General features: G+C 36.9%; 1 protein-coding gene across 6 annotated transcripts in view; it reads left to right on the top strand.

Moving 5' to 3' along the window:
- Window positions 1-25,398, top strand: part of KCNMA1 (potassium calcium-activated channel subfamily M alpha 1) — a 496,510-nt gene that overhangs the window by 430,553 nt on the left and 40,559 nt on the right. For all 6 annotated transcript variants that reach the window (XM_065670697.1, XM_065670696.1, XM_065670698.1 and 3 more), the window contains 4 exons: window positions 684-777; window positions 12,030-12,153; window positions 15,203-15,427; window positions 18,573-18,765. In XM_065670697.1, coding sequence (XP_065526769.1) covers window positions 684-777; window positions 12,030-12,153; window positions 15,203-15,427; window positions 18,573-18,765 — 636 coding nt within the window. The remainder of the gene's footprint in view (window positions 1-683; window positions 778-12,029; window positions 12,154-15,202; window positions 15,428-18,572; window positions 18,766-25,398) is intronic.

The following is a 25,398-nucleotide window of genomic DNA, read 5'->3' as shown; positions in this document are numbered from 1 at the left end:
CTCATCTTCATTAAAAGATTGCATAACACATGCATCCTCTGTTATACAGGTATTGTGTCCCCACTTCCATTCAACCTCATTCTGTTCACTCCTGTTAAAACTCCCTTTTGTGAGAAGGGTAGAATGATGAGGTCTGACTTGTGCTGGAGATTTCTGCACAATGGCAGGCTGCATTCACATTCTCAACTAACTGAATCATTGAACATCAAGGCATTGAATATTTTACATCTCTTCGTGAAGACTCTATTGTTTGGCATGTGAGCAGCAAGAACCAACTGGTGTCTAGTTCATTAGCAAAAGCAGGCTGGCAGCATTGTCTTTCTCTTTTAGTACTTTGTCTTTCTGGGACTGTAGCAGAGCACTAATTCTACTTTTCTGTAGTGCAGATGATTAACTGAAAATAACTCATAAGAATAACTCGAATGTTGTCCCCTCTCCTTTGTTTTTGAAGTATGAAACCAATTTGAAAGCCTGTGTTCAAAATCGTGATATTCTTCCCTGCTTCTCCTTCAAACCAGTCTCTTTCACTAACATGTATTTGATTTTTATTACTGTTGGGCCTATGTTAAAAATGAAGTATCAGTGCGTGAATGGAGATAGAGTGTGTGTTCTTTGCTACTTCACTAGTATTTCACATTGCACTTAGAGCAGTACTTAATCTCATGAGTTCCTTATATTTCCAGTTGAAGATGAGCAGCCGTCAACACTATCACCCAAAAAAAAGCAGCGAAATGGAGGCATGCGAAATTCACCCAACTCCTCACCCAAACTGATGAGGTAAGATTGTAAGAAACTTGTATCTTCATCTCCTTTCTTCCTTCCTTGCTCTTCTCCTCCCCCTACATCAAAAATAAGGGGAGGGGGATGGAAAAAAAAGATTGTTAGATCGTGTCTGAAAGGCTGAAGTATTTATTCTGTCAGCTTGTCAGCAGTTAATGATAGAGCTGAAAAAAATTCTGTCATAAAAAACAGTTTGAAAAGCTGTTTGAAAAATACATAGGCTTTAAAGTCTTAGCTGTCACCCTGTCCTGTCCATGTGTAGTTCTTAAACAGCAGTGGCACTAATGATAGCACTAACCAATCAGGGGAACTCATGTGGTTAGTTTGCCTCAGGCAATTCTCTTTTTGTTGGATTCCCTCTGAGTACTGTTTTCTGTACTTAAGGCCATATGTGAGATGTATCATCACAATCAAAAATGAACCTGAATATTACCTTCCTTTTATCCTGTCGATTGAAATCAAATTTCTGTTAATTGATTTAGACTGATAAAAAAGTCTAATAATCTATGTACTTGCCAAAGCAAAGTTCAAAACTAATGCAATTTTAGTCAGGCTAAAAGCACATTAATTATGAAACACAGGCATTTTTAAGAGGGTAGTACATACTCTGAAAGTGGGTGATGAAAACATCATCTTGTTAGTGATATTTTCCCCCTGTTGCTATGTATGTATTATTTTCTACCAGTAGGCCTTTCTATGATTATTGAGTTTTCTTCCATAGGACAAACTACCTCTAAGAGATTTGTTAAAACTAGAAAAGCAGCAAGGAATTGGAATCTATTAAAATAATAAAGCATTTGCAAAAGATGCTTCACCTTTTGCCTTCTCAAGTCAGTCAGAGCAGGATCAGAGAGTAGACATGGAGTTTCTACAAGGAGGGCGTTCCTGCTCTGGTTTTGCATATCTAAATAGCTAGGCTGGAACCTCAGTCCGTAGTTGTATCCAGAACTAAATACCATAGCAGATATTTTCCACTGCACATGTATATATATATATATTTCACAGAGAAAAATGCGAACTTATTTATACACATAAACGGACACATCCATGCAGTTTGGATTTGGGGTGTATGTATACCTGTAATTGCTCTGTAGTCACAGAGGTTAAGTGAAAAAAACATAATGTGAATATATAGTTCTTTCGATATATAAAATCACTGATGAAATTTATTTTGTCCCTTTAACGATTCTGGCTACAGCTAAGTAATACCCTTATTTGTATTTCAGTCAGCGGACTAGAATTTTCTTTGGCCAGTTACAGAAGCATCCATTTTGCAGGTTATTGTTACTGCAATATAAGGTATATTCAAGGACATGACTTCTAGAAGTCATCTTCATCTCTGTTTAGAGTACAGAACTAAAAGTGAGATTGATTCACAGAGGAAAATGCACCCTGCTTTAGTTTCTTTTTCCTATTGACCATCTACTTCTGTTAAATGTATCATTAAAAGTTTTCTGCCTTCCTGTTAGCTCAGCCTTGCCCATATGACACTGATTTACATGCTTGTTTACAGTTTATGAGGAAGAATAAAATGAACATACTGGCAAGCTTCTCATTTTTATGGTGCCAGTTGTCATGCTAGCCTCGTTTTCAATTTACTTACCTTTGGACAGTTTTCTTATCTAGTGCTAATAGTTTTAACCATTTAAAGTTTTAAACATGTGGGAGATTCATACACACACACACCAAATCCAAATTTTGGGGAAGAAGAAATAAAAAGAGAGGGGAAGAGAGAGCAAGCTGAACACGCTGTCCCTGTTTGCTATGTAAAGTATGCCTCATTTCTTTGATCTTGAGTAATAATAATTCTGGGGAGTTATACTGTTTTCATATGCTTCAAAGCTGTGTCAAAGTTTTGCTGCTTAAGGGTACTTCTTTATTCTATTGGCTCTTGGGTACTGAGATGACAGGTCCTCTGTACTAGGTGCAGGCTTTTTCAAGTCATAGCCTTCAGCAAAACATCAAATTACGAAATACAGGGTAACATACTTCTACACAAATGCCTTTCCTGTAGATATATTATACCATATATATTAAATACTTTAGTGTTACACTGTACATTTTATGTGCAATAGAAAGTGATGGTTTGAGGTAGCCTTAGGGGTACTTTTTTCCACAAGCAGAAAAAGCTAGTGTATACCGTATCAAGTATGGTTTTTACAGGACTTTCTGCCTGAAGGCCTTTGTAAATAAGTAATGATCAACAGATTGGCTGTGGGTTTTTGAAAAGCATGCCTGTGTCAGTTTGCATGATGGGGGAAGATTTTCAAAGTAGAGCCTGCTTTCATTGCCTGCTGAAGAGGGACTGAGGGAGAGTAGTCGTCCTGAGCCTGAGCTGTCTGCTCAGTAGCACATCAGAATTGCTAAACACAGGCCGAGCAGCAAGTGGAGAACTTGCCAGGCTTCCAAATCCAGACATTGTTTTCTTCTTCTTCTCCCTTGCTGCTAAATTTATTCACCAGCCCTGTGTTGGCACCCTCAGCCTCTCCCCAGACCCAGCCTCTTGTCTCTTCGTCTTACACTTTATCTACACTGACTTAACTTTGGTTAAGGTGCTAAATAAGACAAAGTGGATTGAATCAGAAGAGAACTCTGTTAAGCTTTGTGTGTAATTTTCTCCTTTCTGATAAACAAAGGTGGGCTATATTATCTGCTATTTTGTATCCTTGTGAATTACTTAAAGTGACAGGTACTTGCTTTCCTGCCCAAAAATCTTTAGTGTACGTCAGCTAAAGAGGTACACAAGAGGTAAATCAGCTCAAGCACTGTCATGTCTGTAGATGATATTTATCTTTACAATATTTTTCCTAAATGTACTTTAAAAACTCCTTTTTGAAGCGAGCTTCACCCCTGTTTCTCCCACAGAAACAGCTGGCTAGTTTGCAGATTTTCCTCAGTTATGGGCCGGGACCTAGAGAGGGCCTGGAGGACAAGAAGTCTGGGGTGTATAAAAAAGTGAAATAGTTCATTTATAATAATATGTGAAAAGTTCATTTATAAATGATAATGTGAGTTGTAACTTTAGAATCACTTTCTGAGCAGCCTTACAATTAAGATACTGTTGAAAATGCTCTTTTTCCACAGTGGGGGTGCAAATCAGGAAAGAGGGTATTATGCATAGGATAAAACTTTATGACTTCTACCATCACCAGAGTAGAACAGAGGACAGAAGCTATATCATAAACATTCCCTGGGACATCACGACAGGAGGTCTGACAGGTGCTTATTTAGACTTGCTCAGAAAGAGGGAGTTTTGGGGGTTTACTCACATGTAAGTAGAAAGCTGTAGTAACACATATCATCCAGATAGACAGAGGGGAGACATCTTTTCAGTATAATCTTTTTGATGTTATTGTCTCTATATGCCAGTATATTACTAACTGAAATAAATAGATGGTAGGCATACAAATGTTTGTTGTATACATCACAGATGGTCTTGATTCACATTTAGAAAGTCACTGTTCTAACTGAATCCTGCATCACATCAAATAACATGAGCAGAATCACACTGATGCAATAGTGGAAGAATCTAAGCAATCAGAAATAAACCCTTTGAATTCCAACTATAGCTACAAATGCAAATTAACTAGAAAAATGCTCTGCATTGTCATTAGTATTTCTATCTGGTTTACATCATCAGAAGTCTGTCCCATTAAACCCACAAGAACATGGGTATTATTTAAAAATAATTTAAACTCCAACAGGAAAAAACTGGTACATCTGTGGTGATGTGAACACAAGGACATCCTATTACAATGAAAAGTAAAATTGAAATGGGAAGTAGAAGGAAAATGAGGGAAAGCTGTGAGTAGCAGAGTAATCACAAATCAGGTCTCCTTCCTGAGACAGAGAAGAAAGTTAAAACCATTTGATGCATCTGATGTTGTGCAGTGATATCAAGTCACCTGTTCGTCATCTCACAGTCACAGGTTTTGGTGCATGTTATTGATGAACAGCCGTGTTAACTATGAGGAGGCTATGCTGCCTGAATATCAAATAGCAAAGCTAGTTTTTGTTTTGGTTTAGGTTTTTTTAATGTGTCATTTTGGATTCCAGAATGACCAGTAAACATGTGAAAAGCCCTGGATATGAATCAAAAAAGCCACTTAAAAGGACTGTTGCTGGGGCTCAAGTCTGCACTTAATGCTTTGGTAGCTGCTACTGCATGAGTGGAATACACTGACTTGAAGGAAACGTCAGCCCAGCTGAGTCAAACTACCTCTTAATGCAAGAACAAATAGCATATGACAGGGCCCAAGGGGCCTGAAGAGCAAACATAGTTTGTCCCTGTCCACTCTGAATGTAGTGGTGTAGTTGACACAGCATACTCAGCAAAGGGTCATTATCATTAGTGTCCCTGATCACATAAGAATCAGAGGCATCAGAGGACGCTGGGTTTTCAGTGTGTTGCCAAGGAGAATTTCATAAGCCTGAGGATTTTTCTTGATCCAGGATCTAAAATAATTCCCAACCAAACTATAAAAGTTGCTCAGAGACTGTCAAGACCCAGCTAAGCGACATGAAAAAAGTGACCCTTTTGGCATATGATTCCAGAAACCTAATGAGATTTATCTGAAGTTGAGGGGAAACCTCCTTTCCTTTTTCTTCAAGTTGGATATAATATTTTAAGTATATGAACAATAGCTGTGCACATTATCTCCTCTGCCCATCCAGTTACTTGCATTTAAATGTATACACGCATTTCTGCTAGTGCCACTCAGGGTGAATTTGTATTGCCCCTGCCATTGTACTGCTGCCCTTTCATGAGCTGAACCTGAGCTTTCGGTTTCAGGAAGATCTAGAGGGGAACATTTCTCAAGCAAAATCTGGTAAAATAAGTTCAATCTGACGATTTTCTATGACTCTCCAAACCAGGCATGAAAGTAACATTTGAAGAGGTGAAAGCTAACTGATTAACCATAATGATGGTTTATAATTATGTCCCTCGGCCGTGGTGATTTCTATGATGTACTCTACAATTTGCATCCTTTGTTGAGGATTTACAAGACTAATTTTATGCAGTGCTAATATGCAATGATAACTAAGCTGCAGCTCAGCAGGCATTCAGTAGCACTTTTCACTTCCTGATTCTGTTTTACAAGTTCATTGCAGCCAACATGAGCAACAGGAGTAGCTCAGTAGTTGCTATGTTACCTTAGACCGATTTTTAACAAGGTTATAGAATGGAATGGTTTGAATGATAGGGGGTAGTATAGTCCTCTGACTGTTGCTACCACTGGAGGTTGTGTTTTAAACCATGGGAATAAGAACAGTATTAGTTTTTCTTAGAGCACTGTGAAATCTTGCAGAAGTGTTTGTGAGATGAGAGAGCAGTGTCAGAAAAGAAAAGGTGAATTTTCCAGCAGTAGAAATCAACAGGTATTTTTATAAAGTTCAGGGCAACAGAAGATCCACTTAGAAAGAAAGAACGCTTTAGCTTTAAACCACATTTAAACTTGACTTGCAGAAGTGGTAGCTTTTATCATAAGGTATAAAAGCTACACACTTCATCTAGAGGCACATCATCAAGAGGCAAAAAAACCCTCCTATATTTTATGATGCCACTTAACTGTGGTTTTAGTTTTTACAAATGAAAAAGTATTTTTCAGGTACATTCTCTTGCCCCTCAAAGACTGATAGTTCTGCAGCTTGAGTAGATACCAATGGGAGATATTAAAACCAGAAGACACTCTGGCTGTGTGCCTTGTCTCCCTCTCATTAAATTGCTCATATAAAAGTCTCAAAGTTAATTATTTTGTTGTTTTTCTATGTGAGAGTAGTCTTACTTCAGATCCTTATTCTGAGCATGTCCTGAGGTATCAAGATACTTTCACAAGCAAGATTCTTACAGTAAACAGCTCTAGATCAATGTCCTTAGTAGTCTGGATAAATTAATGTGAACCCTTCACTAAGGCTTCTGAGGCTAGAAAAAACCACCAGTGACATCTGGGCAGATAAAGAGGGAAGGAAGGAGAACTGTTAGTATTCTTAACAGTGTAATTCAGCCCATAAGCTAGCACAGGGCACTAGGTACCAAACACTGCATTAGATGTATTCTTTGTAGATTTAGGGAAAAAGTCAGACAGTGTGAGATTATAGATAATATTAGGATAGCCTCTGAATATGACATGAAAGCATATAACAGTAAACTGCAGGTTTTCTTTCTCTTGTCATACTGCATTTTCTTCTCTAAAGCTCGGTTCATCTGGGCACTGAATCCTTATACATTTCACTGCTGATTAACCTGTGAAAGGAAAGATCAGTAAGAGTGTCATTAGTGTAACACACATAGGCAACAAATTCTCATTACAACTTAATGCCATCCAGACAGACTGCAGAGGGTCACAGGGAATGGCTAATGGTAGCCGACAAATGTTGGGTGTATTAGTCACAAAACATTTGCTGAATTCCATCAGAATGTCGTGACAACCTTCACAGCTAGTCCCCTGCTGGAGTCAGTGGAGTTTGCCTGTGACAGGCCGTCACTCTATCTTGGTTGAGCTTTATAGCACCAGTCAAAGCAGTCAGAGAAGATTGAAGTGACAGAGGCCCACTGAGTAAATAGTGAAACATGCAGCACATCATGAAATATTCAGCCAGGGTGTAAAAGCTCTAAATGCTTTTTCAATTATTAGCACCTGCACTGGCTGCATACATCTAACACTAACAGCATGTTAATTGCCACAATTTGTTAGGGTAGTTGTAGGAGAAACTTCAAAGGCATAAGACGTTCTCTAGTGTGTCTTCAATTCCTAACTTACCTTCAGCAAACCCGTGCCTTACTCCTAAAATTAAGTATGTGTGTGCATACACTTGCAAACACACATCCACACATAAAGTCAGGTAGGAAAACTCAAAATTCCTGTACTGTACACAACGTGAGTTTAAAGACATTGAATCTTGAGCAGGAGACTCCTAAACATGTTTTTCTGGGGCCAAATCCAGATATATTATACTTACCTGAGAAAGGCATAAGGGCAGACTTTAATGAACACAGCTTAAAGAAGAGTTGTGGTGTTCCCAGGGGTATTTTGCCATTGATTTTATATAAGGAGAATTTTATTGGAGGGCAGACGAAAATGTAGCCAAGACATTGTTTTACTGATGTGCAAAGACTAAGAGATTACAGTTTATTTTCAAAGAACACCAGGGTCCCTACTGGTCATGTAGTATTTTTATTCCTGATGTTCAGAATATGGGACAGTTCCACTGCACATCAGTTAGGGTATAATGAAGACATGCTCAATTGCATATGAATGATAACGAAGATGAAGACAAGGTGACAGAATACAAGGGTATGCTAAACAATAGTCGTTTATGAGGCAGGCATTTGGCCCGAATGGTCTTTTCAGTTCTGTCTATCCCCAGTCACTATTTGGAAGTTCCAGACTCAGAAAGTCCAAGTAAGTTTGCAGTAGTTATAAATGTGTGCTATGAAAGCAGTGCTCTTTAAAATGTAATGTTGACTTACTTGCAATAGATTTGCTGGAAGTGAGATTTCTGGTTTTGCTTTAGGCTGTTGTCTTCCAGGCAGGCTTTTTGGGGTTGTAGCTGTAGCATGGCATTTAGCATCATTTTCAAGTTTAATTGCTCATAAGTGGCATTATATGCTCTTCAAAACCTAGAGAAGATTGTATTTTGCTCTTCATTTCAAGTCATGTGTATGTAATATCTGCCATAAGAACCAGAGAAGCTATTTTTAAACTGGGGTTATGGATGAAGGAAATTTAACTTTTACTCCTTTTCTCCCGTGCATGCTATACATGCATGTCTTTCCCTAACTGGAATAACCAAATGCTTTGGTGATTGCAAGCCATAAAAGCTAATATCTCAATTAAAAAACAAACAAACAAACAAACAACTAAACACCCACTATGCATTTTCATTGATAGCAGGTGATTTTCTTCCTATAATTTGAATTTTTCATACATATGACTTCACAGCCCTGGAGAACATAATGGCTGCAGCTCTAATACAAGCATTTCCACAGTAAACTGCCAATGTGACTCAAGCATGGCTTGACAGGGCCATCTTCAAGGGGGAGGGGGCCAGAGAGGCTCTAGAAAGATTCAGTCAGTGATTTGGCTCTAAGGGCAACAACTGTAATGTTTTGTGCAATATAAATTTTAATGGGAAGAGGGTGTCCAAACCCCTTAGGCAGATTTGACAGCCTTGGCCTCTGTGTGTCTGTCTTAATTAATTGTTAGTATTTGAAAAACAGGTTTAGATCGTCAGATTAATGAGAGCATATGCATCCAAACTGGTAATGCTGTTTTATTACTATATTACTTCGTAAAATAACCATGTTTAAAAAAAAAACCCTAAAAACTCCAAAGATGAATCCAGTTAAGTACATAAGCCAGTATTTCTTCTAACGTTTGAGGGCAAAGTTGGACCTTAGTAGTAAAGAGTTTTCAGTCTCCATAGACATCTTCAGGGACCGCTTTACTGAGAATGAAAATCACAGATTAAAAAGAGGCTAAAATAATAGCTTTTCCCAGAAGATTTAAATTTAAAAACACCTATGTTAACAAAAACAGATGCTATGTAAACACATATGTAAACAAAAACATATGTAAAAAAAAAAAACAGACTGAAACAGAAAGCATAGCTAATCTTATCACAGTTTCCTTCTCTGGCAATAATCCATTCTCCTAGAGTAAAAGTGCTACAATATTATCTATTAGCTTGCTTCCTTGCTATGTGACCCATCCTGTTTGCTTCTTTTAAGGCTGTCACTTGCTGTATTCCAAGAGTGAAGCAGAGGATCCAGGTTATTATATTGCAAATCAGTTCATGCATTTATTTAAAAAAAAAAAAAAAAATAATAATTTGTTACGTAAAATTTCAATAGGGAGTTATATCCGATGATTCACATTCTTCATTCTTTCCATAGCACACTTCCATTTAAACCTAGGATAACTGGAAAATATAATATTGAGGTAAATTTCTAATCTTTGGCACAAGCTGTTTTGAATATTCCCTTTTAGGATGCAAAGCCCTTAACCAAAAGAGACCTACACTAGACTTTAAGCACTCACACACTAAAAGTTGCCTGAGACCTCAAGGCACTTGACCATAATTTGATATCAGATATCTGTTCTCACCTTTGTTGTAAGACTCCATTCAAATTGTATCAATTCTGTGACTAGGATTAGAGTATTACTAAATACTCATTTGTGTGAAAGCTTCAGATGATCTATGTAGTTTTAAATCTCACAGCAGAAAAGAAACAATGATTAGAAATTGGAACGTGGCATTTTTACAAATCGATGTATTACAGTTTTTTATGTAGTCTATGTTATAGATGGAAAGAGAGAAATTTGCTTCCTAGATGCATCTGATTTCTGAAAGGAAAAGGAGGTGATTTGATCACTGAACTTTGGTTTTTTTTTTTTTTCAGTGCTCTGCCAACAACAGTTGTGGAGAAATGTCTTGTGAAAGCTTTAGGAAAAAACCCTCAAAACTACAAAAACACCAGAAAGAAAAACATTTTTCAGTGGAAGCTCCTGAAGTTTCCTGACCTTTTGGCAATCTTTCTTATTTTGAAACACATAGCCAACACATTCCATCAGAAAAAATAGCTCCGACAGACCACCACTAAAAGTTGTCTGAATGTTATTAGTACAACCTTCAAATGGATTTGTATCCATGGTTGCAGATCTTACTGTATCGCATGCAACCATAAGCGTCAAGAAATGCCCTATGAACATCACAGTTATCTCTCAGCCAAAAGTACCATGGCTGCAGCTTAGTGATCAATAGAATAAGGGAATGCAGAATGTAGATATTTTTCTGGAAAGTAAAAACACATGGACTTTCATTATTAAACCTAGGATAATCCCCTTGAGGCTTTTCTGTGGCCAGTGGGTTGATAGTGAAATGCACTGAACTGTTTCTCACTGAACTCACCGTATGTTCAGTGCCTGTAAAAAACTTTGAAAACACAGTGTTTCTTTCTCCAGATTACATGCTTTTGCCACGTAGTGTAGTGCTTTTTCCTAAAGCATAACAAAGTTCTGGTTTAAATGGAACATTGTATTAGTAGTTTCTCAGCTTCTTTTAAGCCACTTTCTGTGGAGTTGACAGTGAAATGAATGAGAATTTTCAACTGATTTCGATGGATATACAGTCAGTGGCTATAAAATTACACAAATTAATCACCTTGATGGAATTAGAGATTATGCCTTTCTTTGGCTTTAAAAGGCAAACTGCTTTAAAATTTGGATACCTGTTTCAGAGTACTTAGTATATTCCTACACTGCAAATATTTTCATCTTTGAGATGAAAGGTCTTTTCCCATTTTGAATTTTAAGATTTTAGTGTCAGTTTATCCTGTACTTTGTAAATACTGCCCTTCTTCCAGTGCTATTGTATAATGCAGTCACTGCAGGGTCCTCAGTAACACCTGAGAGTGTTGGCGTCACTTAGTACTTAGCTTAATGCTACATTTTAGCATATAAATTACTGTATGTATGTGTCTGTGCTTAGATGTAACTATATAGCTGGAGAGCAAGTTGATAAAAAAGTCTTTTATTTGCTTCTCCATTGAGAAGCTTTGTCCTGTAAAATCTTGCTGCAAAAAACACTTCGAAGGTTATCACAGGTAGAGTTGTCAGAGAAAATGGACATTGTTGTTTAGTATTAAAATCATGTATTCCAGATGTGGGCATTTGTTAGTCAGTCTGCTCTAAAATGACATACTGTTGAATCTTTAAAGGGCTTCAGTTTGGGAAAGCAAAATATGATTGGGCAAATTGCTAAAATATTTAAAGTGCAGCCTGTTAAAGCTTTTACTGCGAAAAGCATCATGTCAGAAGTTGTATGTGGTAAAAGCAAGTAATTGGCTTTCCATACTTATGCCAGTCAGTCAGCATGGGGCTCTGTTCCTATCCATTCTACTTCATTGCAGATGCCTATAGCAACTCTGATACATATTTCGGAGGGGTGGGACTGGTAAGAAAAAAAGTCTTTCATGGCTGTGATGGTGTCAGAAAGCCCTGCTTAAATGTTTTTTGCTGTAGGAAGAGTATAGAAAATCCTCAAAACTGCACCCAAAATGTAAAAATTAACTTTTATTTTCTTTTCATCTTTTGTTTAAAAGTACCCTCTTTGAAAGCATATTCAAGTGTAAATACATTTCATTTTTTTTACTTTTATCCCTTTTTGTACACAGCTCTTGGGATATCTTTCCATCCATAATTCATAATATTTTCCACTTATGTTGTTCTCAACTTGTTTTTCCCCAGGCATGACCCCTTGTTAATTCCTGGCAACGAGCAGATTGACAACATGGATGCCAATGTGAAAAAATATGACTCTACAGGGATGTTTCATTGGTGTCCAGCCAAGGACATTGAAAAGGTCATTTTGGTAGGTACTAATGATAAGTTGTGTTTGAAAAGAGGTTATTTGAACCATAGAACTGATGTCTAATGGATTAATAAATTAATCTCTACTATCATTAAATCCAGCATATTGAAATCAGAAACAGTATGGTGAAACCAAAGCTAGCATTTTGGTGAAAGAATTATGATTATATAAATCGGTATGCCAAAAGCAACAATAAAAATTGGTCCAAAATAGAGAATTTCTTTTTCATAAGCTGAAATTTGCATATTTGATTTAAATCTTTAGAAGTTTAAGATTGGAAATATTGAAATGTTTGCATACTCCATTTATCTCCTTACACAAATCAATAATCACTCTAATATAGGCAAGTGTTGCTTTGCATTATCTCTTATATGTTGATATGAATTTCACTCTCTTAGAACTTCAATTTCCAACATTTCAAGGTGCCCAAATAGGCTAGAGTAAGTAGTACTACTGCTCTGCCTTTCTAGCATGGCATGGCAAGCCTAGTCTATGTTTGTTTCATTTGTTTAACTAGGGAAACCATCAAACTGACTCAAGTCATTACAAATAATTAGAAGGCCTATCACAGCCTATTTTACTTGCTTAAAGTTTGTGCCACTTGTGTTCATGTACTCATACCTAAGAGTAGCAACTAACTCACTCCAGATCTCATACGTAAAACTGATGATATTTGAAATGAGCTCCCTGGTGGATCTTCACTTTGTCAAAGTTCATAAAGCTTTTCCTGAGCCTGCTCTCTCAGATTTTCATGCACTGTGGCATGGTGTAGCCGCTGATGGTGACAGCCCCAGTTTTTTCTAGCAATCAGGGGTTAAAAGCTTGTCTCCACTTCTCCTCAGGAATTTCTGTAATAACTGTGACATTGCCTGCAATTGCAGTATTGTTGTTTAAACAGTCAAGCAAGTAAATTTGAAATTCTAGAGACTGAGCTGTGACACAGTTTGACTGAACAGCTTTAAACAGTATACATTTATATGTATTTGGGAATGCTTCATCCCTGGCAGTGTTCAAAGCCAGGCTGCGCAGGGCCTTGAGCAACCTGGTCTAGTGGGAGGGCGGGAGGGTTGGAACTAGATGATCTTAAGGTAATTTCCAACCCAAACCATTCTATGATTCTATGTAATCAAGAGGCAAGGAGAGGCAGCCCTGTTACACAGTACTTTGCAACACACAGAGATCGATATCTGCCTTCATGCTCTAAGCACATTTTAGTCAACAACCTTTATGTGTTGTCCCACTTTGAAAAGTGTTTTTCAAAAAATGGTGGTGTGGAGTGCCTCATGTATCATCTCTTGGTGATGCTATGTCAGTTTTTTCCCTAGCCCATGAATCTATAAGTCTGGCCAAGTTCTTTCTGCTTCATGCATCATTACCAATAAAGACACTGCCAAGCAAAATGCCTCTATGCACAAATTCACAGTCCACAATTTATGTCTACATTCATATCCATGCAAATTTAATGTTGTCCTTACCGACCACACAAGTACAATTTATTACATAATTTGAAGACTATGGTATTTCCCAGGTTGTCTTCTAATTGATAATTGATAATGCTTCAATCTGAAAATAATTCCTTTTTCTGCTGACAGTCTATTTTGGCTCTGTGTGATTCCAGCAGTATCAGGTAGTAAGAGTTGTTTTGACATACAGTCAACTGTATGTGGCTACATAAAGATCAATGACTATAGAGTGACATTTTTTTCACATAATTTCTTTCAAGGCTTGGTCTTTGTCTTGTAAAGTGTGAGTATTCCAGACCAGTAGGCAGAGGCATGGGACAACTTACATGCTTCACTTGAGCATTCACTCACATCTTCTGCTCTTTAAAGGGCCAAGACCACTTTCTTGATAGACTAATTGCCCCAGGGAAATAGAAAGCTGATGTATTTTTTAACTGATGAGAAAACTTCTGATCAGTTCCCATTCTTCTTACATAATGAACACCTCTGCTGAATATTCCAATCTTTATTGCACATTGTCATGCTTCCATAATTTAGAAAGAGGACAAGTGAGGGAAAAATTTTGCAGTTCACCATTGGTTTAGTTTTTTTCATTGGCAAGGCTTCTTTGTAATGGTACAGAGCGTACAACTTCTTGTCAATTTACTGTCAGTGGATCTGCAGCTACTTGGTGGAGTGCAAAAATGCTAAGACTGGCTCCAGAAATGAAGGTAATTTTTTCTGAATAACTTTATTTCATCACCTTGGTGTTTGAGTTTGCCTGCTCAACTGACATTACCACTGATGAAACTAGTGCAAAATTTATTCTTGTCACTGAGACAAGAAGATAATTCTGAGCGTCATTCAAATGTTCTCCATGAGATATTTTTTTTCCTTCTATCTATTCAGTAACTCAGGAAGTCCAGTAGACCTGAAAAGTTAGTATTAATCACAGTCTTTCACACTAGCTTTTTCTTACTGAGAGAAGCTCAGTATGGAGGACTTCCATTGTAAAGCAGAGCACTGTTGAGCATTCTTTGCTTCTCAGGGTAGTCACAGCTTGTTCTAAAATAAGAACTTTGACTAAGAGAATATGGTCCTCCATTCACAAGATATGTGTAATACCACAAATCCCTACAAAGATCTTTGGGCACTCGTATTTTGCTTGTCAACTTGGTCCTGAAAAAAACCAGCCCAGGGATTCATCAGCTAAGGCATGGTTTGCATCTCTTTTCTGTAATCCTTCTAGTGGCTAAATGCATAGTAGGTAAAATTCTGTTCCTGGCTAAATCCAGAGTACTTCAATTGCAATGAGAGTCTTAATCCACATATGTAGAAACATATATAGGACCAGAATTTGGTGCAGTACAACATCTTCTTGAATACTGAAGGATTTGCAAACAAGAACAAAATTTTCTTCTGCTGAGCACATTTAATGAAGGATAAATAAGGGTAAAATGAACAGCTATTATTAAACCACTTCTTTGTGCATGAATGATATTGACAGTTGTGTTTTTTTCTGGTTTAAAACTCAATATATGATTTAAGCTTCCCTTTGTTTCATTTTTTCCCTTGTCTTTTTGTTTTTGTTTTTGTTTTTTTTTTAGACTCGAAGTGAAGCAGCGATGACAGTTTTAAGTGGGCATGTAGTCGTTTGCATATTTGGGGATGTTAAGTCTGCTTTGATTGGATTAAGAAATTTAGTGATGCCATTACGAGCCAGCAACTTTCACTACCATGAACTCAAGCATATTGTGTTTGTGGGTTCACTTGAATACCTGAGAAGGGAATGGGAAACACTGCATAACTTCCCCAAGGTTTCAATCTTGCCTGTAAGTCCAAAGCCATATTATTGATATTTTCTTATTTAGGACACCAACTGGACAGATTCGTGTTGACTTTGATCTTAGGCTTTTTTACTTTTGTCTACTTACAGGCCTGAGGACTTAGATTTTCCCTTTACTGTGTCTGTGAAAACAGAGCCCTGTGAGACCTTGTTAGAAGATATTTGCCACAGTGTTTGGTTCCTTGTCATCCTCTTCGGATGAATTTCAGCTGCTATCAAATGTATTAGCTGTGTTATATATTGAACATTCACTGTAGTTCACTGCATGTAGCCAGTTCTGATGTTGTGACAGTAGTTGTTTATGACATTATTTATGTATTTATGCCCACAAAACCTTTGGAAAAAATATTGTTAATCTATCTAAATAATATTTATCTATGTTCATAAAAACTTTCTTTAGGCCGGCCTGTTTTATTGGGAATATTGCCATAGCATTCCAGTTCAGGGTACTGCCATACTCGAGTATGGAAGTATGACAAAAAGCTGAGCCTTTTGAAATCAGTGAAAAGATCCTATTGATTTTAGTAGGGACAGCCACTAAAACCACAATTCAGAGGACCTTTTTCTTCTGTGTATCATTATCATTCAGTCATGTGCCCAAAATGTAGACAGGCTCCAGGACAAATAAATGAAGCCCTCCAAGCCCGTGATCTTAGGTGGTTGCAGCTGTAAATGATCTACAGAGATGCAGGCAAGAGGGAAATGAGCACACGGTATAAGTACAAAAGAGGATGCTCTGTACATTGCAGAGTGAAGTTAGATTGTTTTTATCAGAAAGAAAAAAATACAAATTTACCAGTTCTTCATAATTACATTTCAGCAGTTAGAAATAAATAAATCAATGATGGATGTAACCTAAATTAAGTGGAAAAATAGCTATAGAATGGAAAGACTGCCTTCACTTTTTGATTAATTCAGGCTGTAGGTCTTTGTTACTGTAAATGCAGTTTTAGTGTTAGCCCTTGGCTTTTTTCTGTAAACTGATCCAACAGATGGTGTCACAAGATTCTCTGCTGTCACAAAAATGGTGTCAATATCAGATTTGGTCAGTTAATATCCTCCTCTTCCTGCCAATCCCTTTTAATTCCAGTCAATTTGAAGGATAAAGACTAAGAAATCAGAATTAAATTAATAATGCTGTTGAAATGTGGAGCAGAATAGAATCCAAGCTGCCAAGTATATAATATGTATTTGTATAGTTTTGATTCTGAATTCTGAAGATGCATTAAGGAAATGTACAGCACCTTTACATTCCCCAATGAATCTGCATGCAAATTCAGAATAGTTTTGAACTAATTTCAACTTAAACAGCTTAAATAGTTGATGCACCTTTAAACATACAGAATAATTAAAGGAATTGTATCCTACACAGTAACCAAGGGCTGAAGACCACAGACTTGCTTTTTCTTTATTTTCTTTTTCCCCAGCTTATCTGGTTCAAAATGGTGTTATAGGGTTAAAAATATCAGCATTATTCTGGTCTAATTATGCTAATTTAAAAGTCTACTAAAGTTTTATACTGGTAGTAATCATGTTAAAGGGGGGGCCACACACTGATTTCCTACTTCTCTGTGCTTTGGTTCATAAGGAAAAACTTGCTGCTGCTATCTGATGGGGATGTGGTTACAGCTGAATATAAAAACATTTGTTCTGAAGAAAGGTGGAATTTTTTTTTAAAGTCTATTAAAAATGGCATTTAAGCTGCTGACTAAACTCTTAAAAAGTAGGCAAATGCCAGTTTTAAGTATCCTCAGGCAGCCTTAATTGTGTCCTTTTGCATAAAATCATTAGGAGTAAGTCTTTAATTAATTACATGGCTGCATATTATTTTTCCCCACAGGAATCTTCCTTCACATGCTGCACAGTACATACACAAAGGGCAGAATTAAGGTGGCAGGAATAATCATATCCTAAGTTTTGAGTGCTTAATAACTCAGTCATATCTGTTTGATATATACTGTTTTCCACAATGTTTCATGCCTCAAATTATTGAAAGTAACATGGAATAGTCAGGCTGGTATTTGGAACTAGATGGCAATCACTGAATAATAACTGAGCTCTGCCTTCACTTTGTGCATTTTAGATTAATTTTTGCATTGAACACTCTCAGTGGAGCTCAGGAGATGTTCACCATTAGTGATCAGGAGATGGAAGACTAGGGTCTTGACTTGGTTTTATGAAAGTTGCTGTGTGACAAGGGGACAGCTTAGTTTCTTCCTCATCATTAGGACCTTTGGATACCAAACCATGTAGGGCAGCAAGCAGAATCTATCTTCCATAAAAGAAGAGGTGTTTTTTTTTTTCCTTGACCTTGCAGCCCCTCTGACATAAACTTAACATTCTCTAAATAGAGATGTGGAATGTTGGATGTGAAAGGCAAGGGTTATCTTTAAACAAAACATAATGGGTTAAGTGTCATGTTTCGGTTGTATTAATGATGAACTATGAAACAGACTACCACATTTTAATTATTGCAGTCTCTGATTGAGAACTGTGGAAACAAGGACTGTTGCATGAGTTGTGCCCATTAAAATAAAGTCTTGGTTTTGTTTCAAAGGGTTTAGACACACAACTTCGAAGATCAGTGTGTTTTCCTTCTAGAAGAATCAAAAACATGCAGTAAAAAGGATTAACCTTTTCTCTGTATTGCTTCAGGTTGAAAAAAAATAGCTTTATACTGATTGCATTTCAAATGTGTAGGACACATAATGCTTTTCTGTTTAAATTGCTATTCTGCCCAAGACCATTGTGGCTTTGTAGTAGATAAATAGACATTTAAAACACCCCCCTTGTTATATTCAGAGAGCCAGAGGTTGCAACTTAAATCAAGACAATTTCAAGTCACCGATGAGATGGAGAATGCTGGCATTATTCCTGTTTCTTGTTTGTTAGTAATAGCTTGACTGAGTATTGAGAATGAACCTAAAATGCTGCCATCAGCACCAACTACCCTTTAGATTAGCACACATCTCCTATTCCCTGGCACATAGTTAGACCAGCTTAATGTCAGAGCATAAAAAAGATACTTGTTAAATAATTTCCCAAAGCTCCTTCTCAATCTTTAATTTGTTTTTCTTTTTTTCCTTTCCTCCCCCCCCCCCCCCCCCCGCTTTTTTTTCTCTGTGCCGAAGGGTACGCCATTAAGTCGGGCTGATTTAAGGGCTGTCAACATCAACCTCTGCGACATGTGCGTTATCCTGTCAGCCAATCAGAATAATATTGATGATGCTTCGCTGCAGGACAAGGAATGCATCTTGGCGTCACTCAACATCAAATCTATGCAGTTTGATGACAGCATTGGGGTCTTGCAGGCTAATTCCCAAGGTAAGGACTGCCCTATAATACTTCTCTGCAGTGCCTACAGGGGACAGGACCTGGCAGGAAGAATATCCCTCACTCAGTAATTCAAAGAGCCCTACATCAGCTTGCTTGACAGTTAAACCTGCTGATTGGTATGATGGCTTTTAAAGGGACAGTCACGTAGTTTCTCTGCTACATCACAAAGCACATCTTGTAGAGGAAAAGTAAATGAATGTGAAACTGGATTTTTTTTTTGTCATTTAAAAATTTCCCTAAGATAGATAGAGATATATATAGATATATATATATATACACACATAAAATCATTGCTTTCTCACCCTGCCCTGCTCTTTGGCTTTCTTACCAGGGCAGTTACTGTCATATAGCCAAAGCTAACTCATACTCACTTCAGAATACCTGAAGCTTCTGTCTTTATGTACATTACAACCACAGAGGAAAAAAGCTCAGTGGTACAAGCCAAAAAGTAAAATAAAAAGAATAAGAATTTTAAGTTTTGTTTACAATTCCTGTGTCTTCTTGCTCAAAAAGCCAATTAAAATTAACTCAAAACTGATTTTTTTTCCCATGGTTTGACATGTACTCCTCCCATGTGAGGACATTAAACAAAATCCTTCAGTCTTTGCTGAGAGTAGGGGACTGATTCATAGGTAGCCAAAGGCCATTTTACACCAACTGTGCCTCTGAAAACAGCTGCAAAGCAGTCATAAGCACCCTGGCAAAGACCACCAGTGTTAAAACAATCTTCTTCTCATCCCTGAAGGGTCTTTCAGCTTATGCAGCTGAAGTCCTACCTTTGATAAACCTATTAGGTGCTGCAGTAAATATTCCCCCTGGATCAAGCCCTGCTATAAATGTAGGTGTAGAAAGGGTAGTGCTTTGGTCTGCAGTTTCTCTGTGAGCCTGATCTAGAGATAGTTTCCCTGCAAGGACTGTAAGAAGTAAAATTAAATTCAGTTTTTCCTCTTTACACTCTAATCAGGAAATAGGAATTATGAGCCAAAAATCAGAGGCAGCAATGTTAACTTCTTGAGTATGGAAACTTCTTGAAGATGGATTTTTTTTTTTTTCTTAGAATTAGCAATAAAATTGTGGAATTTAATACTGGAATTAAATTGTACCAGGAAACTAAAAGTTTCAAATTTTCAAAGTCAGGTTGGATAGTTTCTTGGATAACAAATAGATTTAGAGATTAAGAAGAAGGAACTGTTTTTCAGTCTCATGAGTGTTTGAAGTTTCAAATCTGTGGCCTGGAAGTAATACAGATTTTAAGAGTTCTTCCCTTAAAAATGTGTGAGACTGATTTGCTCACCCTATAATAACTTATAGTCATGATTAGGAAATTCATTGCACAAGTGGAAGACAAGTGTGGAGGTTCTTGTTTTGCTGATTTCGACCTGGATTTGAAATTTTGTATCTCAAAACCAAACGTGTATTTTCATTACCAGGCTATTGGTGGGTTACTCTCAGTCTCCTATCACGTATGTAATTAAAACCAAGACATAGAATCTGTTTGTCTCACCCCTTCTTCCCTTCCTTCCTGTTCTTGAGGAACAGTTTGAAAGAATTTCCTTGTTCACCCTTTGCTCCTAGGTTAGTGATATTTCCAACACTTAACTGTTGTATTTTATTTCTGGGAGCAAGGTAAGAATCTTGTACACCACATGAACACTTGTCATTTTTTTATTCTTGATCCTTGGAGGTATTCAAGACCTGATTGCATAAAGCACTGAAGAACCTGCTCTGACCTCATAGCTGACCCTGCTTTGAGCAGGAAGTCAGACTAGAGACCCTCTGATGTCCCTTCCAGCCTGAATTATTCCGTGTTTATATAATATCCAGGTTGCTGCTGTAGCATAGCTCCTGTAGGTCATGAAGTGTAGACTGTGGCCTTGGTCTAAATCCCTTCAGTGATATTCCATGTAGCTGATGCAGAGAAGAAGAGGCGCAAGAGATCAGCACATACTTAAAAATTTTGGAAATTTCTTCAGTTAAATATCAGTGTGCATGTAAAAAAAAGGTGACACTTTCTTTAGCTTTTCTGGGGGAAAAGGGTGTAACATAAGGCAGGAAACCAGCCGCCAATTTTAGTTGTGAGCACTGAATATGGACAGTGCTTTTTCTTCTAAAACCAGTTGCTTCAGAAGATAATTATCTTCCTAATAAATTCTCTGCTTACAGTATCCACAACTCCTGTATTAGTTGCATTGCTTTCAGTACAGTAAATTTTCTTGAAAGACCTTGAATACAATGGTTAGGCTGTCAGAAGCAATTAGATCAGTGGATAGCGCAAACTTCACTGGAAATTATATCCAGTGTGACATTTTTGTCTATGAAATGCAGCTTTAACATATGGTGGACACAGCTATCATGACTGTTGTATAAATCAGGTGATTCAACTTTTGCTGGTCAAGAAGCAGCATACTAGAATCACCTCACAGCTCTTTACTGGCAATTAAGTACCTTTGTTTACAGAGCAAGCTGTCATTTTACTTTTGCTTAAATGTTTCTGCCTTATTTAACATAACAGTATTCTTAACATATCAGCTGGTACAAACCTTAAGTATTGCCAATCTGAATTTTTCTAGATCTGAATGTATGATTTTGAATTAAGACATTCCTCACTAACACCATCCTTTGAAAGAGTGTTCTGTACTGTTCTTTTATGTGACTTCTATTACTGATCACAGGAAACACTGACATTAGAAAATCCGGGTGTGTGTAAGAATGTCAGTTGACCTTTGACAGGGTGTTGAAATGAGAAGAAACAAAACAAAGTATGTGAACAGCCTGAGAAACATATGGACTATGCTGTGAGGTTTTTGGTGAGGTGAATTAACAGTGTAATCTTACCCTTGCTATTCTAAGTAAATAGCTAGCATAATTCTATTGTCATTAAGCAGTGGAATCTCATATGAAAATGTGATATATCATTTAGGTTTATGCTTCTGGAAAAACGGAAAAAAATACAGTCATTTAAGTCATAGGTTATTGAATGCACAAGTATATTTCCAGATTTTACTTTAATTATTTCACTCCATCATCAGACAAAATATGACATTAGTACAAGAAGTGCACCATAAAAAGCAGGATGCAAATGTATTAACCATCAGATAAGCCACAATTATTGGCCAGTGCTGAAGTACACGACCATATCTATAACACCTTTGTTCTAAGTTGGTTGCAGAAAAAGAACCCACAGATTTTGGGATTTCACTCCCTTTTCACTAGAGCCTCACCCTTGTCACCTACTTTAACACTGAAGTCTTCTTTCACTGAACCTTCTGTATCCATCCAAACATGCCTTTTCCAATCGAGGACATAGCATTGCACCAGCAACTGAACTCAGAACTGAGAAGAAAGGCCTTGTAAAAGGAGCAAGAGGGTGGACATATGACAACAAGGCTCCCTGATTAAAAAACAACATGGCCACCAATTCCCAATGGATTAAGTTAACTGCTGAAAGTCTACTGAATTAATCTAGTTTGTATCAACAAAGGATTTTCTCATTACTAGTTCAAGATGAACTTAATACACACACAGCTGTTTTCATGCAGGAGCAAAATCTTTCTAGTGTCTCACAGTGTTAAAATATTCCCAGACTTTTGGACCGGTAGCATTAATTATCTGGATCTTCTGTAAGAAGTATGACAGCACTTTTGTACTCTGGTCTGCTCTCCTTGAATCCTAACTGATGCTGCCAGGATTGCATCCTGATCTCCTGAAGAAATGAAAAAAAAAACCCTAAGAGTTCCAGGGCACAAAAAAGAAGAATAAATTCTGGACAAGAGCCATAAATGAACCTGGAGTATACAGGGCAGATGCTAGTAAACTGTCTGTGTTGTCAAATCTATGTCTAGCAATACATGACAACAGCATGACTATACAAATCTGTGAATGAAAACAAGGTGCTTTTCTTAGAAGGAAAAGCTTACTAACTGTTCTGGAAGCATTTGGTAGTCTCATTTCCATAAAATGTGTACTTCTACTCAAAAAGAATAAGAAACTTTCAAAATGGATCTGTGTTCTTGAAAGCTTTTTCTCATGGCTGTCTGAATTGAATTATTTCAAAGCTGACTGGGCAACTCCTTAGACTTGCCAGAGGTTGGTGTGCAGACTCTGGTGTCCTGAAAATGAGCTTTTGGAAGTCATCGGGGCATTTTGTTGCTTTTCGGAGACCTAGATTCCAAGGACAGAAAGGCCAAAGTGCATTCCACTGAAGCTGCAGCAAACTATTACTTGCATTAAGACATCTCAGCTTCTGAGATACAAAATGCTTTAAAGTTGGAGGTTGGCCTACCTCTTCAGAAAATGACTCGTCAACTCAGTCAGAGGTCCTATTTGTACAAGGGAATTCCTGTTTTTATCTTGGAGTTCTGCTTATAGCTGTTGAATGATTGTCTTCATAGAAGAGTTTGTAAAGAGGTATGTTTGTGGTGGAGAAAAAAGGTCACTCTTAGGTAATGGAGATTTGTTTTATTATCCCTTGATCATTCCTGATTCTCATTCTGTCCACTCAAATACAAGGTGAGATTATTTTATCATGAATTATTTCAGAGAAAAGACCAGTTATGGCAGTTATGCTGGAAGAGCTCCAGTAATTCTCTTTTCCTTCATTCTGTTGATGTTTCCATCCTTTCTTCTTCAAGTAGCATCTAGTGATTGTTCCTGTTTCATTTTTCATGAATCTTGTATTTTCTTTCAGTCATACACTGTGGGAATTTTGCTTGTTGTTTTACAGATGAACAGAGCCCAACACAAATTTTTTTTTCAGTTCTAACTAAAAATCATATTTTGCTTTCTTCCCCAAAAGCAGAAAGATAATTATACTTAACTGTTTAGAGATTTATAAATACTGTCCCAGAGTAGCCTCTGGTAGTAACTTCAGACATCTAACTTGATACTTTTCTTTTATTGGATAGTGATTTAGGTCTTACTTTGAGGCCTATATAATAAAAGCAGTACATTTCATTAAAAAACACTTACTAAACAATAAAGAAAAGCAATCTTACTGCTCCAAGCAGGTCTAAAGTACGGAAACAGGAGGCCTTATAGTAACATTTTTTCCATGGACATTACAAGACAGATCACAGTAGAGCAGGGTAGATGCATTTCAGCGTAGTAACAATTGCAGCTGTTTTCTGAATGCCTTCAACTTACGAGAATTTTCCCTTGGAACTATTTCAACACAAGAGATCTGTTTAGGGCCTTCATTTACAGTACTTATGATACCTCCTCGAACAAGAAAGAATAAAGAGAAAAAATAAAGAGGGGATGAACTCCTCGGTGATACATCTCCTACACAGTGGCAGGATTCTTCTGGGGAATATCCTATAAAATCAGTTAAACATACTCAGAATTTTACACACTGACTTTAAAGTGTAACAGATTACAGAAGCTAAAATAACCTTGTACAAGTTTAGTTTCATTTGATCCAGTTCCTTTAAAAATCACTTGTGACTTCACCATTATTTTTTGTTTGAGCTGGCTTAAACTTCAGTTGAAAGGACAGGAACAGTTAGCCACTCAGTTTTACTAGCTTTATTTCACAATCTGTTAATTAATTCTTAGTTCATTACAATTTTTGATGGACTTAGTCTCACAATCTGCTGCAAAATATTTCTCATTAAAATAAATTTGAGATCTACATTCCTTTTTTTTTTTTTTTTTCAGGTAATATATTCTTTTTCACCTCTACCAATCAATAATTCTTGATCATTTTATTTCTGAAATGTTAGCAAAAGAGAAGTAAAAGCAATAGTAGTATCAGGATTGGAAATGGAGAAAATTCTTAAACAAATGGAAAGGATATTGTCTAAAATGCCTTGTTAACAAAGGTTTTATGTGATTTTCAGAGATCTGTGTGTTGTAGGAGATGTTTGTTATAAGTTCAAGACAATAGTTTTATTCCCAAAGGAGGGTTTGTTGGTGAATGTTGAATCTTACTGCTCTTACTTTATGGTCATAAGGTGAAGTTTTAAAGTGAAGATTTCAGAATATAGAAGATTTCAGGGTTTGATAATCATAAATGCAGTTACTTTTTAGACTGTTACGGAATTCAATATTCTATGGCACTTCCAGCACCGTTTCCTGTGTTTAATTTGTTATATTACCTGAAAATGTAGAAATAAAGAGCCTCACTTTCAAATACAGAAAATCAAACTCTACTTAAGCCACCTAAAAAATTTCAGAGTTTAAGGAGTTACTTAACCTCTGTGAGGAAAGCATGTAAGTAAATGTAGACTATTAAATGTAGATGTAATATTAAAAATAAATAAATGAATGGTGCTGGCAAAAAGTCATATACTTGGGATTTTTTTTTTAAGTGCTAAAGTGAGTTATGACACTAACTTTAATCTTTTCAACACTGAGATGCCTGTGTGCCTTTGCAAAACAGTGTAATTTAGGCTGTAGAATGCTTGTTATACTTGATAGCTCAGAATTTCTTAAATCATATAGATATTTAGAATTTTTTTTCTCCTAGACAATATAAATCCTACCAATCCCATTTACAAAAATGGCAACTATTTTGCATTGACATTGGTTTGTCATTATTGATAGTTTAGTGTAGTGGTTACATCTGATTAAGGATAGTTTTATTCTGTGTGGTTTTGAATGCTCCTTGTATTTTTGATAGCG

This window comes from Lathamus discolor, chromosome 3 (genome assembly GCF_037157495.1).
Source record: "Lathamus discolor isolate bLatDis1 chromosome 3, bLatDis1.hap1, whole genome shotgun sequence".
Classification (NCBI taxonomy): Eukaryota; Metazoa; Chordata; class Aves; order Psittaciformes; family Psittacidae; genus Lathamus; species Lathamus discolor.
The sequence above is the reverse complement of the archived record's forward strand: the minus strand, read 5'-3'. Positions and strand labels throughout refer to the sequence as shown.